This window comes from Protomyctophum bolini (genome assembly GCF_963924005.1).
Source record: "Protomyctophum bolini genome assembly, chromosome: 16".
Taxonomy (NCBI): domain Eukaryota; kingdom Metazoa; phylum Chordata; class Actinopteri; order Myctophiformes; family Myctophidae; genus Protomyctophum; species Protomyctophum bolini.
Genome location: NC_137877.1, coordinates 8647161 through 8663532, shown reverse-complemented (window position 1 = coordinate 8663532; position 16372 = coordinate 8647161). Strand labels below are relative to the sequence as shown.

Genomic DNA, 16372 nt, shown 5'->3' with positions numbered 1-16372 from the left:
TATACACACACACACACACACACACACACACACACACACACACACACACACACACACACACACACACATGCATGCATGCAATAGGCTATAAATAGATTTATTTTACAAAATGCGAATGCGAATGGAACTAATCCAATGGCATGGCAAAGGGACATATTATAGGCCTGCATTCAATGACTAATTGCCATTAATTTGAAACGGCTGCGTTTTTTCGAAGTTAATGTTAATTTCAATCAGCATTTTCTAACGCTTGTTGTGAGTCTTGTGAGTTTAGTGTAAAACGAAATAAGATCTAAAATATGCATGTCTATACAGAAATAATTAAGTCGAGACTTTTGACTTAATTACTTTTTCTGTTGAAGCACTCAACAGGTATAATTTTGAAATGAACAAGGAAATAAATGTCCCAAACGGTTTGGGCCAAACCCCCCCCAAAGTACAAGACGTTCGTTAATTTTCAGTATAAAAGATCGGGCCTGCCACTAATTCGGCCAGTGTAGATTCTGTAGAAATTGAAAAATATATAAAAATGTTTAGCTTAAATAGCTAAAATACTACCAATGTTCATTTGAAATGTGAAAAATAGTTTAAAAACATATATAAATTTCATAAATAAATAGTATTTTTTCCGATATACACGCTCACCCATGCACATTATGATAGGCCTGCCCATAGTAACTGTTTCATTAGCCTACACTATATAAAATGTTTGGAACACAGACATGTTATCTAAAACTAAATCAGGCTTTGCTAAATCAACAGGCTAAAACTATTTATATCCCAGGTTTAGAGGGGGATATATGTGCCACATTATTATTTAATGTGTGCAATTTGATTGCCAACAATATTTTATGAGGACACACAATCATGCCCAGACGGTTTGTGTTTTCGTTTTACTTTTCAGTGTAGAGGCAACACAAGAAAAAAGGTGGAAAACAGTCACGTGGAAAACACATTATACAATAGCATTAAAATGTTTTGAGGTTGAAACCAAAAAGTGTAAGAGAGAGAGTGCGTGTGTGTGTGTGTGTGTGTGTGTGTGTGTGTGTGTGTGTTAAATGGGTCGAGGAGGTGCTATATGAGAATAATGAAATTGACTATACCATTGTTAAAGCACAGGAGGCAACGTTAGTCGTGTGTCGTGCCACTAATTTCTCCAATCAATACCATACATTGTGCTCCTCGTGTCTAGTCTAGTTATGACGCAAATCTACTAAAGTGAGCGCTCGAGAATGATACAAGGCCCCTACCCAGGCACTCTCTTTCTGTCACACACACACACACACACACACACACACACACACACACACACACGCACACACGCGCGCGCGCGATACGTGTGCGTGGAACTGGACACAGTGTTTAGTACGCATGAAATTACTAATATTTATTGGGGCCCAGCATTTAATGTGCCCAGCATTTACTTTACGCCGGCTTTTGTTCCCTTGTTATACTGTTGGCTCCATTTAAGTCCCTGAAAAATAGGAATCAAAATCGTGCAGCTTGAGGGAGGGTGACCACGTCTGTGATAATTGTGTCCAAATGGAATCATATAAGCCCATGTGTAGCAGGTGACTCGTCTCCTTGAAGAATAGTAGTATTTTCTAAAAGCCTTTCCCTTCTCTGTGGATCAATATCAGAACAGCATGTGCCGAGGAGGAAACGGCATCGACGCGCCGCGTGGGGCTGACCTTTTCCACTCCCCACAGGTCATATCATCCTCCGCGAGAGAGGTCACAACACCGAGCCAGCTCGTGAGAAACCCCCGACTTCCGCCTCGCGCATGAAAGGCCATTTAATAGGACAAGATTTCTTATGAAGTTCATATTCCGTTATTTTGTTGTCAAGCATCTATAAGCCAAATAACATATAAATACTTTGTCATACCAAGCGAATCGTCGTGGTTGGCTGGTTGGCCTATAGGCTACCTCGAGTCGAACAGCTATGAAGTGAAGTCCCATAATAAAGTAGTAAAATGTTCACATTATAAGGCTAAACCGACTCGGACGCCCGTCCGTCCGTCCGTCCTCCAAAAACAATGAGATGGTCCATGCTTTTCTGTATAGGGAGAGGAGACCGACACTGGGGCAGCAATTTAGAGACACTGTGAAAACAGCTCCTCTCCAGCAGAAGCAAATATAGCACGTCCTCTCGCCAAAAGAAAACATATAAGCTAACACAGACTTCAAGTTCTTAAATTCTGCCTATAGCCGCAAGACAAAAATTCAACTGATTTACACAATGGTCTGTCTGAAGCATTAGCTAGCATGACAATCTGTATAGACAACTGTCTAGAAACGGTACAATTGCCTGCATGGGCGTACAATGGCTTGCTCGTTTTACAGTGAAGGGCTACTAGAGCCCCAGTCAAGTTCAAGTTCACGGTTGTTTAGCGCAACTCCCCTGCTACTCTCATGACCAATGTGGGGGATGGGGAGGCTATTTACATTTTCGGCATAGGCTTATAGAAAATGAAGAATTAGATTAAAATAAATTATATATATATAAAAATCCAGGCTGGAAAATGTGCCATTTCCCATAACAACAGAGGTTATCTCAACCAACACTGCATGCATGTCTATAGTAGGCCCAACAATAATAACTATCTGGTTTAAATTCGTATTTGTGCTTTTATCATTCTAAACAAGCAATTCCAGGAAAAAGTACTTAATTTATTATTATTATTTACTTAATAACAAGTGACTCATTTAAATTTTTGGTCATGATGTATAATGCCATTTTAGCAACAACAGCCTTGTTACCACGCTTTGCAAAGCTTGAAACAAACACCATATTATTATTTTTATCTGATCAAACGTTTCCTTGAATAGACTATTTAAATGTCTGAGACCTGCTGCCAACGTTCATAAACATCTACCAGTTACATGGTGGTAAAAAAGGAAAACCTGACCATGTATTGTATAACAAATGCCGATTTAAGAAAAAAACTATAAGGAAATATTTAACACTTGCAACACCTTTTATTATATTTGTATGCAGTAAAATTCTTATCACAATAAGGAAGAAAACACCTCTTAAAACTTTGAACAAAACACAACAAAACAACTGCCCATGTTTAGCTCATAATTGTACATATTTATAGTAAAGAAACATTCTTTATAAATATTGTTTCATCTGTAGCAAGTAAATACCATAATTTAATTACAAATGGATAAATATGGCAGTTGATATTTACAAAAGTAAGGGTGTAGTTACAGAAATTCGAACGGCACAACGTTTATTTTCTTCATAATCTTCGAGATAGTATTTCACAATTCGAACTTGCAAAGCACAAAACATCACAAGTTAAGCCCAGCAAACTAAAATATACATTCACAAGCAAAATAGTGTGGTCTGTTTTGAGTTAAATGTTGACTTTGGCACGCTTTCCAGTTTATAGATGTTTAGTATAGTACAATCAATTTGCCTTAGGATCACAATATTCAACATTATGGTACAATTTTATCGTAGTATGTGCACTAAAAGTCCAGTTAGAGAAATAGCTACCATTGAAGGAACATCTATACACCAAAGACCGACAACTTCTATCACAACCGCAATGGGAAAGAGAGTGTTTTAGTAATTATTTACAGTATTGAATACACATTAACTATATTACAAACTCTGGTGGAAATTGTCATCTTCCCTGGTGAATTGAAATGATTTCCAAAATTGTTTCTCATGTGTGTTGTGCCTCCTGTGTGTCCGTGTTCCAATCTTCTATGTCCAGTGCTGTGAAATGACTGTGATGGTTCATTTCAGCTTTGTCCTAAACATACCATTCACTGAAATTGGAGGATAGGCCACTGTGACTGCCATTGTGCACAGCTGAGGCGGGGGACAGGTTGTTGTTACTTTGTGTCTCAGTGGTTGGAGACACCAGGCCTGGTGGTGTGGAGGATTCATAACCAGAACTGGCTGCGGGCGATGAGTCAGAAGGTGGAGGTGGTGGAGCAGCTTCATGGACCTGCTCAAATAGGGGAAAAGGAGACACAAAATACAGATAGAAGTGAATACAAGCAATACATTCTATGGGCCCATGAAAACATTAGCCTATATGGTAATTCATGTGGAGGAGCACGGGATAGTTTAACAGATATGTAAGCTAATGAGTTCACAAAATACACATCATGGACACTAGCATATAGCTGCATCCTCACTCACTCAGTCTGTTTCTGTCTCTCGCCGTTATTTATTTACCTTCATGTGCTTGCGGAGAGAGCTTGGATGCGTGTATGACTTGTCGCACATTTTGCAGAGATATGGCTTGTCCGAGGTGTGAACATGCATATGTTTCTTTCGGTCGCTGCTGTTAGCAAATCTCCTGTCGCAGCCCTCAAACTCACACTGGAACGGTTTCTCTCCTGCAAAAATAAGAAAAAAGGGGGGGAAAGAAAGACAAATACATTAAGAATAATAACAAGATTAGATGGTTAGAGATAAACACTGCATGCCTCTTTAATAGTATACAGTTGTGCAGTTGGCTAATGACGTTCAACCGTACAAAGTTCACCATTTGAATGCTAACCTATCGTGGACGTTAAATGAAGACTATAGAATAATTCAAAGCCGACTCACAAGAGGCGACCAAACAGGAAATTAAACTTCTAAACTGTAGCCCAATTTAACCGAAAATAAATAAATGAGTTGTGCGTCCATATTTTGCCTAAATGATCAATGTAGGTTTTTGCTATTGTTTCTTTAAAGGAATTCGGCAAATAGGCCTAATGCTCACCATTTGCTGGGAAACAATACAAATTAACACCTGTCCAATTAGATGGCACCAAACCACAACGAATACCCCAAGAAAATAGTTCAAATGTTAAAGGCTTGGTTGCACCTGGCCTCAAAGCAATGCCTGCGATAACAAAAGACACTCGATGAGTTTGTTGGGTCAAATTCACGTGGAAAAGACTACGCAATTTCAAAACAACAGCGAAAATAGAATGTAGCTTATGATATTTAAAACAATCGATAAATATCCAACATTTATCAGTGGATAAAAGTGATGAAAATCGATGTGAAAGGGAGGGGGAGCTTGCGGCACGAATTGTAAAAGCGCAGTCTGGCGTAAACACTAAACCAATTGATGAGATTTACTACGAGGCTGCACTCCACGGCGCACGCGATGCGAGCAGAGCACAGCCCTCGTGTCGCCTTTGACCCATTTTTAAAGTTTACGAACCACAAAACCTCCACAGACCCTGTTACATAATTTACTACATATAGTTGCAACACCACACGCTCTTAGAATTAAACAACACAGATATTGGCGGCCCGTGACACTGGTGACAGATAACTATTCGCACGTTAGTTATAGCTTCACTATATGATCCGAAATATTATTTGACAGAATAAAGCCACATGCAATTAGATTGCTTAAATTGGTTCATTTTTTTTAACACAGTATACTCTCGATTGTTTTATGACAATAGCACGGAGGCTAAACCTTTTGTATTATTGAGCACATGCTGAGCAGCATTCAATGGGCCTATATAATAAACATTGCATGTACAATCTTCAAAACAACGGCATATATAAATCAGTATTTACCTGTGTGCGTTCGCTTGTGTATCTTCAAGTTTTCCGACCGCGCGAAGACTTTCCCACATCCAGGGAAGGGACACGGAAACGGTTTCTCGCCAGTGTGCACCCGAATGTGGTTCACCAGTTTGTATTTCGCCTTGAACGGTTTGCTCTCGCGGGCGCACTCCTCCCAGAAGCAGATGTGGTTGCTCTGCTCCGGTCCGCCGACATGCTCCACCGAGACGTGCGTGACCAGCTCGTGCATGGTGCTGAAAGTTTTGTTGCAACTCTTCTTGGGATTGCTGAGCTGCTCCTGGTCGATCCATTTGCAGATCAGCTCCTGCTTGATGCACTGTTGCCTCATGTAGCGGAAAAAGGCACCGGGGTGGTGGTGGGCTGCCATGTTCATCCCCATGTTCATATTCATGGAGCCGTATTGGTGGTTGTGAAGCTGCGCCGCCGAGTACGGGTCGGTCCTCGGGCTGGAGACCTGGTGGTACTGGTCGGACCGGCCGAAAACCTCTCCCGGTAGTCCCAGCCGCATTTGGCTGTTCAGCACGTTCGTGGATCCATGGGACCCATGCTGGTCGTGGATCCCAGGGAACAGAATGTGGCCTTGACTGTCCGTGTGGGAGTGATGGAGGGATCCCGCCGTGGGGCCAAAAATAGTATGCTGGCTGCTCGCCGGTGAGGACTCTCCGAAGCCACGGCTGCGAAAAAGAAAGTCCCTGGTGGAGTTGAAAGGAGAGCTTGCATACGAGGTGACATGAGCGGCGTGAGCCCCCAACGCCGCAGCGGGGTAGCCCGGCGCCTGGGCGCTGAAGGCAGAGCTCTGTCCCGGGGAAAGATCGTGGTTCAGCTTAAATGCACCCATGTGTGCCGAGTCTACAAAGCTATTTTGTGCCAAACTCAAGTCTCTCTCCTGCATCTCGCTTGCTGAGTGATGTCTGGCAAACGAGCCTACTCCCAGTCCAGGAAACTGGTGACCAGCATCCAGTAACATGTTTTCAGTTAGCGTATTTTTTTGTTGTTGTTGTTGCTCGAATCAGTATTGGTTTAGGCAACGAAGTAACGGGAAGAAATTCAAATGACAATGCTGACACGCAACGCTTCAACTTCCAACGTAGGAAACATCATATCAGGCGTAATTCAAAACGGCGATCCGCTCATGAGGAAAAATAGCGTGGCTTTGCTATCGGCGTCTGAATTCACTTGTAGTTAACTTATGACTCAAAAATCCCAATGCAATGAAGTGAGGAGTTTCCTTTAGCCCTTTCCTCTCGAAACAGTGACAGCGGACTGTTTTAAAATGCATTTAAAAAACATTAAATAATTATCTTACTAGGTGTCCTTCGCATTCACTGAGAGAGGGTGCTGAAGCATCTCAGAATTGTTGTTCCGACTGCTATGTTTATTTCTCTCGCTCGCCTATGTGTTTATCGCGGACGGTCCCTGTTTCTCCGTGGACTGGCACTACCTCCTCTTACGCCCCCTTTAACTGGAGCCCGTGCATTCATTCTACGCAGTCTCATTGGCCACTGCGGCTCATCAATCCCAGGTGCCCCTCCAATAGCAGGTACCGCTTTGGCGACTAATAGATGATCGCCATTTTCCACTAATAATTACCGCCTACTTTTTAGAAGAGGATTTTCGGGGAAAGAAAGAGATATCAGAAAACACTTTTTTTTTCCTCCCTCCAGTGAGTATTGGGTTAATGTATAGATAATGCAAATGCGACGTCTGGTGATATCAAAGGTCGCTGGCACTATTTCAGAAAGAAATACAAAAATAGCCTAAATACAAGCAAAAATTACTTCGAACTTATAGGAGGTGACGTTGACAATAAGACGATATTCTTTTGCATAACCCAAACGTGATATTACTGCTTTTTATTTATCTTCATTTACAAATCTTGCATTTATGGATTTTTTTTATGGAAAGACTTAATAGACTCCATTAAATAATAAAGTATGCATATTGTTGAGCACTGGCAATTAATCATGTCATCTGAAATGAAACAATCCATGGACTGTTAATATCATTTAAAAGCAACTTAAGCTTTAACAACCCAACAGATTTCCGTAATAAATCTTTGTAACTGGATACCCCATAAAACTGGATACACGAAGCCCCAATTTCGTATAGCCTAGTGTTTATCTATAAGACATAATATTACATGGAACGAAATACGAAAATCATGACGCAAAACCTCCCCTGTCGTGTCTCAGCTATAGGATAGTAGTAAGAAAAATGGGTTTTCCTCTGTGTGGAAATACAATTTCCAAACCAAAATAGTCTAAAACGGATTAAATGCATTGATCATCTGTACACGATGAACATGTGGTATAAGACGCTCGTTGTGGGTGAAATTGTGGTTAACACTGTAAAAGCATTCCTATTTGAAGAAAGGATTCTGTTTGACTATAGCGTTCATGGTTCCAGCACCACCCCGGGGCTCCATGTCTTCTGTGGTTCTGTGGTTTTAGCATAGAACCTGCACTGCACGGTATAGGACGAGGTGCTATAATGGCTCCGTGACTCTTTTGGATCCACAGAGGCACAGACTATTGGTTCTCCATCAACCTGCTGTGAATCTCCAGAGCTTTTCAACCCAGCTACACCTAATTAAGTCACATGTTATGACTGTGAAGTATACGCTCAGAAAACAATTCGCATGCAGGTAATGACCCTTGGGCTCATGCGGGCTCTCTTGAACTAACACGGTTGATATAATAATGTCAAAATAAAAGTTGTATATATGTCAGTGAATAAGAGCGGTTTGAAGTGATGCTGCTCTTTAAAACATATTCCATGTTGCACCAGAAGTGGCTATGCTGTTATTACAAGTTAAACCACTATACTTTGTAGTTAAGAAGCTCCCCCGTTCTTTATGTGAGACCTCATATTTGAAGTATACGAGCATCGATATCTCAAAGCAAGGGATGGGGCTCACTCACTGGCAACCTTCCATTCAAAGCACACGATTCTCCGTTGAAATGCTATGTAGCCTACAACAGCTGCCCATTCAAATGTTTACATTTAACTGAAAGGAGGTTTACTTACACTTTCATCAAATTAAAGTCCCTCGAGCACTCCAGTTCCAACACACAACAAACTTTCTCTCGCCTCTCTCAACCCTTCGGTGCTCCAGGCGATAAAGAAGCCGAGTTGAACGCATACAGGCCTACAACTTTTGAAATTCCGTGTCTCAAAGTGGGGCAGCCTGAGCATACACGCCATTCTTCCAAGTCTATTTCAACCCGCACCACAGGAAACTTAGGAGCTGATCCAAGTTCAAAGTCACGTCTGCCGACCTCTATAAGAACTGCTTTATTTCTGTAGAAAAACACAAAACCTTCCCGATAGGAAAAAAGAAAAAGAAAGGAAAATTAAAAAGAAAGAAAACTCAATCGGCCAGAGGCACATGGCTGTGGGCTTCCCTTCTGCTATACGAGAAGAAAGGGGCTAACATAATGAAATCCCCAAAGACCACTATTTCAACAGGTTTTAGGGCATGGGATATACGGGACGACAAACTGCCCTAAACCAATCGTATACGGCTACACATTAAATATTATGCATTATATAATCTAACGCATGGCTATTTCAGAACTGGGAAAAGTAAAATAACAAATCAATGTGAATAACATGAAGGCTATATATAGGGGCTACATTACAGAAGAGAGTTTTGTAATGGCGCTGTGCCTAATCAGGCCAAGGGTGAGAGAAGCGGGGCGTATTTCACTTCTCTATTATTTGACAATATCAATATGTTGACGCATTGGAAGGTTACTTGTGTGGTTTCCGTGACCTTGTGTTTCATGCATGTTTGACCCATGACCCCTTAAGACCACATATGTTGCCCTCTTGACACTTTTGGTAAAATAACCCTTTTTATGACAAAGCGTCTTTGTTTTAAAGGGGGAAACGTTTAAGACATCCCCCTTATACTCACTCGAAGACCTCGACAGATTTGAGGGATTTTAAAACTAAAAGTTAAGGGAAATTAACCCATTCATTGACTGTTGAGTAAGTTGGCTCTGGCGTTTCACTCTCCATTTTAACTAATTGATTGACGAAGTTATTAAAACATGTGACTCCTGCTAACATGAAGCTTTATACTTTAATATCTTCTGAAAAATGTAGGCATATGAAACAATATAAAAAAAAACAAAGATCACAATATTGACACAAATTGATTAGCTGGGAAAATCACTTCAAAATATGTTTTTCGAAAATTAAGCTAAATGGGAACTTCATTCTGTGGTCGACTATTTTGATTGCTAATTTGCTAATTAACTGAACGGGTCCATATAGCCAAACAATCATAAACAATTAATCACATATCTGAAGACAAACATGCGCATGTAAACACACAACTGACAAAGGCAAGTAGCCTATAGGAAAATTGAACATTATTATGTCTATCAGCAAGGTTTAATTATTCCATTCCAAGTGGGAAAAGCTGCAGTTAAACATTTGTTTATTCATTTGAATGTGGCCGTTCAAATGAAAATGAAAATGTCTGGCGAATTAAATCATTTTTATCCAGACAGAATTGTGCTAACCCTCCCTGGCTCCCTCACACCTGATATAGCCTTGTCTATCAAATGTAACACAAACTCAAGTGTAGATTAATAGACAGCTGTTGCTGCACATTTTAAGGGCGGGAGCTCTTTCAATGTTATCATGACCTTTGAACATGCATGTCCAATTATGTAAGGTCGGCTGCGGCTATCAGAAATGCATTCCAAAAGGCTCTTTAAATTAAGACATTAAATCGATAACAGATACACCTGCTGAGAAAAGGGGTTGTGATTTTAAAATAAAAGTGAACTTTTATAGGCTATATCTATAGGCCTACACAGTTTAACAAACTTTGTTCACACTTCGCCCATTCTCTGATGATATAACTCTTCTGGGTTATGCCACCGTGCATGTTGTGGGTGTATTTATTTTCACTTATTGCCAATTGGTAGCCTTCCATGAAAAGTATAATTTGTATATTATTGTGCTAAAAATTATATGACCATACGTTTTATTATTATTATTAGTGTGTAATAAAAGAAATAAATAAAATTCGGAAGTAAATATTGTGGCTTTTTCAGTTTGCCCATAACCAGCATGCAGTATAGGCTATACCACAAAACTGAGTTTAAATTATCTTAACCATATGTGCGAGTCACGACTCACGAGCAACGTCAATGCATAGGTTGAACAATATTATAATAATTATCATGCAGAGCACATGTAAGAAATTTACAAATGTCAGAACGGCTATTAACTCATCAACATGCAATGGCATGAAAACAAAATCATTATTTTAATGCTTAAATGTCATATTTTACAATGGGGAAAACTATGTCAGGTGTGATATTTATTTAATTAATTTGAAGTATGTAAATATGCGCAATAGAAGAAGAAAATATGTCAGCCGGTATATTGACATGCTTCTGGGAAACCACAAAAGACAAAATGGTAATGACATTTACAATTGTCAACAGCCCTCATGTCGTCAGTATACGTACGATGAATGCATTTTTCATGTTTTACTATTTAGGCTCATCATTTTTATATAGGCCTATATACAGGCTTGTAAATGTCATCAAGTCAGTCCTAAAATATTGGACGAAATAACCAGAGAGCCATTATACATATATCCTTAATCGACTAATGTTTCTGTTTTGTTTACATACACCACTAAACTATAAGCGGCACAAACTGATTTGTTGGTAACTTTGTGAGTACAACTTTTTGGAGTCAACAGCGATAAAGAGAGCGAGGGGGCGGAACCCATGCTGAGACCCTGCGCTGAACGACAGCCAATCGCTTCGTTCTCTTAACTGCCAGTCACCGAAATCCGTCCAATACCCGCAGTGCCATTTCTAAACTGTATTCCCTACTGTGTCCTCCAACTGTTGTATGTTCTGCCAATCGCTTGAGGACAGAGTGGGAAAAGGAGCAAGCAGAGTTAGAAGCAGGACAAAAGAAGTTATAGACCCTTATAAACATATATTCTAATGTTTTAGATTGCGTAGTGTGGGTAAAAACAATAGCGGTGAGGGTGGATGGACTTGACAGTGTAGTTATGGAACCCCCTTTAAGCAAGAGGAATCCGGCGATAAGATTAGCGGATTTGGCAGCGACTCAACCCCTGCCTCATCAGAATATGACAGGCTTCCCGGGGCTAGGGGGGCATCACCCTCTCTCCCACCATGCCCACCTCCACCCTGGGGAGCTGGGCAACGACCCTGGAGTGGCACTCACTCCATTTGGACCAGAGCACATGGCACAGACAAATGCTCTCAAACTTAGCCCATCTCAGCATCACATTCAGAGCCATCCCGAAGCTCAGACCGCGGCATCTTTCAGTTGTGTTCAGACCACAGTTGGTTTCCCCGTGGCTCACCCCCACTCAGGCTACACGAGCAGCAGGGACCTCATCCTCAGGAGAGAACTATCAGCCTCTGCTATGCATGCACTTGGCGAACAGCATAGTTCCGCATCCTCCCCGCATCACCATGGCATGTTCATCTCCCCAACAGGTGCTTATGGGCACACGGAAAGTGGGGCCCATCCACTTTTCGCCGGACTTCACGACCAGGCGTCCCCAGGTGCCCACCACCACCATGCCCTCAACGGGCAGATGCGCCTGGGTATACCGGGGGACATCTACGGCAGGCCGGAGCACTTCGGGCACAGGCCAGAGCACTATGGACCCTCTTCTCTCCACAGCTACAACTCCATGAACCTCAATGTGAACATCGCTTCTGCTCCGCACGGAGCGGCGGGGGCGTTTTTGCGATACATGAGGCAGCCCATAAAGCAAGAGTTGATCTGCAAATGGATCGACCAGGAACAAACTTCGAAAAAGCCCTGCTCGAAAACTTACAGCACGATGCACGAACTGGTCAACCATGTCACCATAGAGCACGTCGGGGGACCCGAGCAGAGCTCTCACGTCTGTTTCTGGGAGGAATGTCCGCGCGAGGGAAAAGCCTTTAAAGCAAAGTACAAACTGATCAATCACATCCGAGTACACACGGGAGAAAAGCCGTTTCCATGTCCTTTCCCAGGCTGTGGAAAAGTCTTCGCTCGATCGGAGAATCTTAAGATTCACAAGAGGACTCATACAGGTCAGTAGCCTATAGCTAGAGAGAAGCGATATAACAGTCTAAAAGCTGCATGTTTAACCGTCCAAAGACTACCGTAGTACCGTCTGTAATGTTAATGTATTCTATAGCACTTGAGTGTGTTCTCTCCAGCCTCCCTGTTGTTGTTATTAAAATGTCCACGAACAGAGTGTGTGACGGTGCGTAATTGTGCGTAATAGCGAACATTTCTGACATTGTATCGCCTCACGCGAGTAAAATGCATAATTTCCTGTCGGAATCATAAACTTTACTCGTAGACGTCTGCTGCTGTGGTAGGCGTGAGGGGATTATCGCATATGATTTGTAAAACGTGCTTACGTAGCCTACATCTAAACCATGCGCCTCAAAGATGAGAGTAAATTGAGTTATCCATAAAGTCTAGACGTTTACACATCTGGTTTATGGAGGGAGTTTGTAATTAAAAGCTCTGCATTAGCCTATGTTGCATGGTATTCCTATGACGTTGGAGTAAAATATGTAGGCAGCACCATTTAACATAAGCTGTTAAATAAAAAGGAAATATAACTTAACTGTTTACTTATCGTTTACTCCTTCACGCAGTTTTGTGCAAACTTTTCTGTGCTGTTTTATGCAGCAGAGCAGATAGGCTAGGCTATGGTCTAAAACTAACCACAACAATGGCGTCAGCGCAGCCCATAGTAACAACACAATGCAATGGTGTGAGTCGCACGTGCTATGCAAAATAGCTCAACTTTCATTTGTAGTGTGACTGTGTATATATCCAAACAGGGATATTATAGGCCTATGTGTTACAATACTATAGGATATGCTGGTCCTCAAGAGCTTATGGGGACATGGTTTTCTTTTGAACAGTGGCTTTAGACTGTGTTTTGAACTGGCTCGTTGCAAAGTCATATAGCCTATATGCTGCCCCGAGTAAGTATAGGCTAGCTAGGCTGCCTTCGTGATTCTTTATGAAAGTATGAAATATACACTTCTTTCGAGCCATAGGCTATACCTACAGCAGCACATTGTGGATGGTTGTAGATATCCGACAGTTTTGCCTCGTGAAGGTATTTTACTATCAAGTGTTTGTGTGTTAAGCGCACGTATTCATTCCACTTCAGGGCACATAAACGGCTCGTTGTGGCCGTGGGTGCTCCGTGTATAGCCAAGAGGTCCTCTGACATTGCCCACGTGTTCAGACAGGAGCCTGCTTGTAAATGTGGCTGTGTGGCACATATATGAATAAATAAACTATGATGTACAGGAAGTGGGCTGCCACAGCAACCATTTATTGAGTAATTGGCCTTCATGACATGAAATAAACGCGGTAGCCTGAGGGGTCCAACACATTGCTGGGCAAATATAGGCCTACCGCGTATTCTAATGAATGATAATGTTTAGCATTAAATGCAGTAATCGAGCATATATGAATAGGTATAGGCCTATGCTACAGGCCTACACAATGTGTGTCTGTGTGTCAGAAATGACTTTTTTTTTTGGCGATGCACTGATCAAACCTTTTTTCCCCTTAATTCAAGGAGAGAAGCCTTTCAAATGCGAGTTTGACGGCTGTGACAGGAAATTCGCCAACAGCAGCGACCGGAAGAAGCACTCTCACGTTCACACTAGTGACAAGCCTTACTACTGCAAGGTCCGCGGCTGTGACAAGTCCTACACGCACCCGAGCTCACTGCGAAAGCACATGAAAGTACATTGCAAGTCTCCACCGCCTCCTTCCACAAACGCCGCCTACATTTCCTCCACGAACACACTGGGAGACCCCCTTTCGCCCAACTCTGAACCGCACAGCCACAGGAACCGATCTGCAAATCTCTCGCCTCAGGTTACCAACCTCAATGAGTGGTACGTGTGCCAGGGGAGCGGAGGGCCCAACCATCTCCACACGCCCTCCAGCGAGGTGGGGACGTCAGATTCAGACGACGAGGACACTTTCAGAAACACAGACCCAAGAACAATGCTCTGATGTCATGTTTACAGCTAATATTGTTGCCCTGTTGTTGTTTAAATGTGTAGGCCTATACTGGCCCATGTGCATGTGGGAAATTGACCAATGGCATATCAATGATTTAAATATCAACGGTAGACCACAACTAGCCTATATGTCATATTACAAGGTTGTGCTAACCGTGTAATAATAACTTGATTATCGTTGTGGATGTAATAGGTCTAATAATATGGGAAGCAACTGCAATTGGTGTCCTGATCTTTTCCTTACAACAGTGAATGTATGTAGATCACAACTTTCAGCTACTTGACACTAGCCTACATTGGAATTGGATCTGTAAATTCTAACTTAAAAGAGTTAGCCTATATAGGCCTATTCCTTGAGAAACAAAAGCTTTATTATTGAGAGAACCATGCCTTTTGGATGAACCATGTTCTATAGACAATTTAACCACGACTATTTTTCAAAACAGTTGAGCTCGACATGGTGACATGGTGTCCTAAACAGACATTTGGTCCAAATGATCTCCTGCCATTCCCTTGCAAATTAATAAGTTGCTTATCAGTCACTGTCCAACTCCAAACATTCCAAGGGAAACAATATTGGCGTCCTTTGTAAACCCTTTAATGGCAGTCAATAGTTTATATTCAGTAGCTAATATTGAAGTTGTATTAATCCATGTGATTGGGACTACTTATACATGTGGTACAAACACTGGTCGTTCGTTCACGAGGAAAATAAATATATATCGAAGTTGTAGCCTGACAAGCATTTGAGTATCTTAAACGTTGACTTTCGAGATTTATACATTTGTTTGGATGGAATTTTGTAATATTTAAAAACTATTTAAGACTATATTTTATGCAAAAAATAAATCACAAAAATAATACGCCAGTGCTATGCTCGTTAAAGAGTACGAAGAAGTCCCTCGAGACCCTAAATGTGTACACTGACAGTCAGACAGGCGTTTGTCCCTGAAGGATTTGTATATATGTAATTGTATTGATGCTTGTGAATGTCGTAGTTTTAATTACGAAAGATGTCGTTTTGTACATTGTAATTTATTTGCTGGTATCATTGTTGTACTGGAATTACAGACACACCAAAGAATAATTATATCGGTTTTGGTGATATGTAGTACTGATGCTTTTTGTGTTCTGTAAAAGAAAATCATTTTTTACTTGAATAGGCTGTGTAATGTGAAAAGTCCCTTCTCGCATGCCCTTTTGTAGTAATCTGTCTTTCTCTTTGAGGTGCATGGTGCCGTTGAGTCTGTTGGATATTATATACATATAAAAATGACGAATCAGTTACAGTATGACTGTGCAGACCATTGATGTTCAAAATCAAATTTGAGATTGTGGCAAAGCTATAAATAATCACATTTAGGCACATTGACCAGGTCTCGTTTAGTCAAATTACTGTTAAATTAATGTTTTAACAGCCACAATCTATATCAGAGACAGAATAGTCATTCAACAATTTAGTTAGACTGTATGATTGACACATTTTAAATGTATAACTTGCAGGAAAAACATGAAGCAAACCATCATGACTTCACTACAATTGTCAAATTGAGCGATAAGGATACAAAAATACAAAATGCCTTACACTTAAATTCATATATTGACGTTACTTATACACGTTTCCCTCTTATCTCTCAAATATATCACGGCCCAAATATGAGACTAGCATATAAAACCAATCACTGGTCTAATGGGGGAACTTCTAGCCCCCTGATGGCGCTACCTCTGAAAGG

At 41.3% G+C, this 16372-nt stretch overlaps 2 protein-coding genes across 3 annotated transcripts; one reads left to right on the top strand and one right to left on the bottom strand.

Moving 5' to 3' along the window:
• Positions 1 to 2945: 2945 nt before the first annotated feature.
• On the bottom strand, positions 2946 to 6920 carry zic2a (zic family member 2 (odd-paired homolog, Drosophila), a). 2 transcript variants are annotated; one of them, XM_080785138.1, is made up of 3 exons: positions 5554 to 6920; positions 4201 to 4364; positions 2946 to 3970 (listed from the first exon to the last, which is right to left on the bottom strand). In XM_080785138.1, exons 1-3 carry the CDS (start codon positions 6527 to 6529, stop codon positions 3770 to 3772), a joined length of 1341 nt encoding a protein of 446 aa, XP_080641264.1. In that variant the 5' UTR covers positions 6530 to 6920; the 3' UTR covers positions 2946 to 3769. The 2 variants fall into 2 exon arrangements, with proteins under 2 accessions (XP_080641264.1, XP_080641265.1); XM_080785139.1 differs by having other exon boundaries at positions 2946 to 3967.
• Positions 6921 to 11614: 4694 nt separating this feature from the next.
• zic5 (zic family member 5 (odd-paired homolog, Drosophila)) lies at positions 11615 to 14653 on the top strand (the record flags this gene model as incomplete). Its single annotated transcript, XM_080785429.1, has 2 exons — positions 11615 to 12662; positions 14186 to 14653. 2 exons carry the CDS (start codon positions 11615 to 11617, stop codon positions 14629 to 14631), a joined length of 1494 nt encoding a protein of 497 aa, XP_080641555.1. The 3' UTR covers positions 14632 to 14653.
• Positions 14654 to 16372: the final 1719 nt, after the last annotated feature.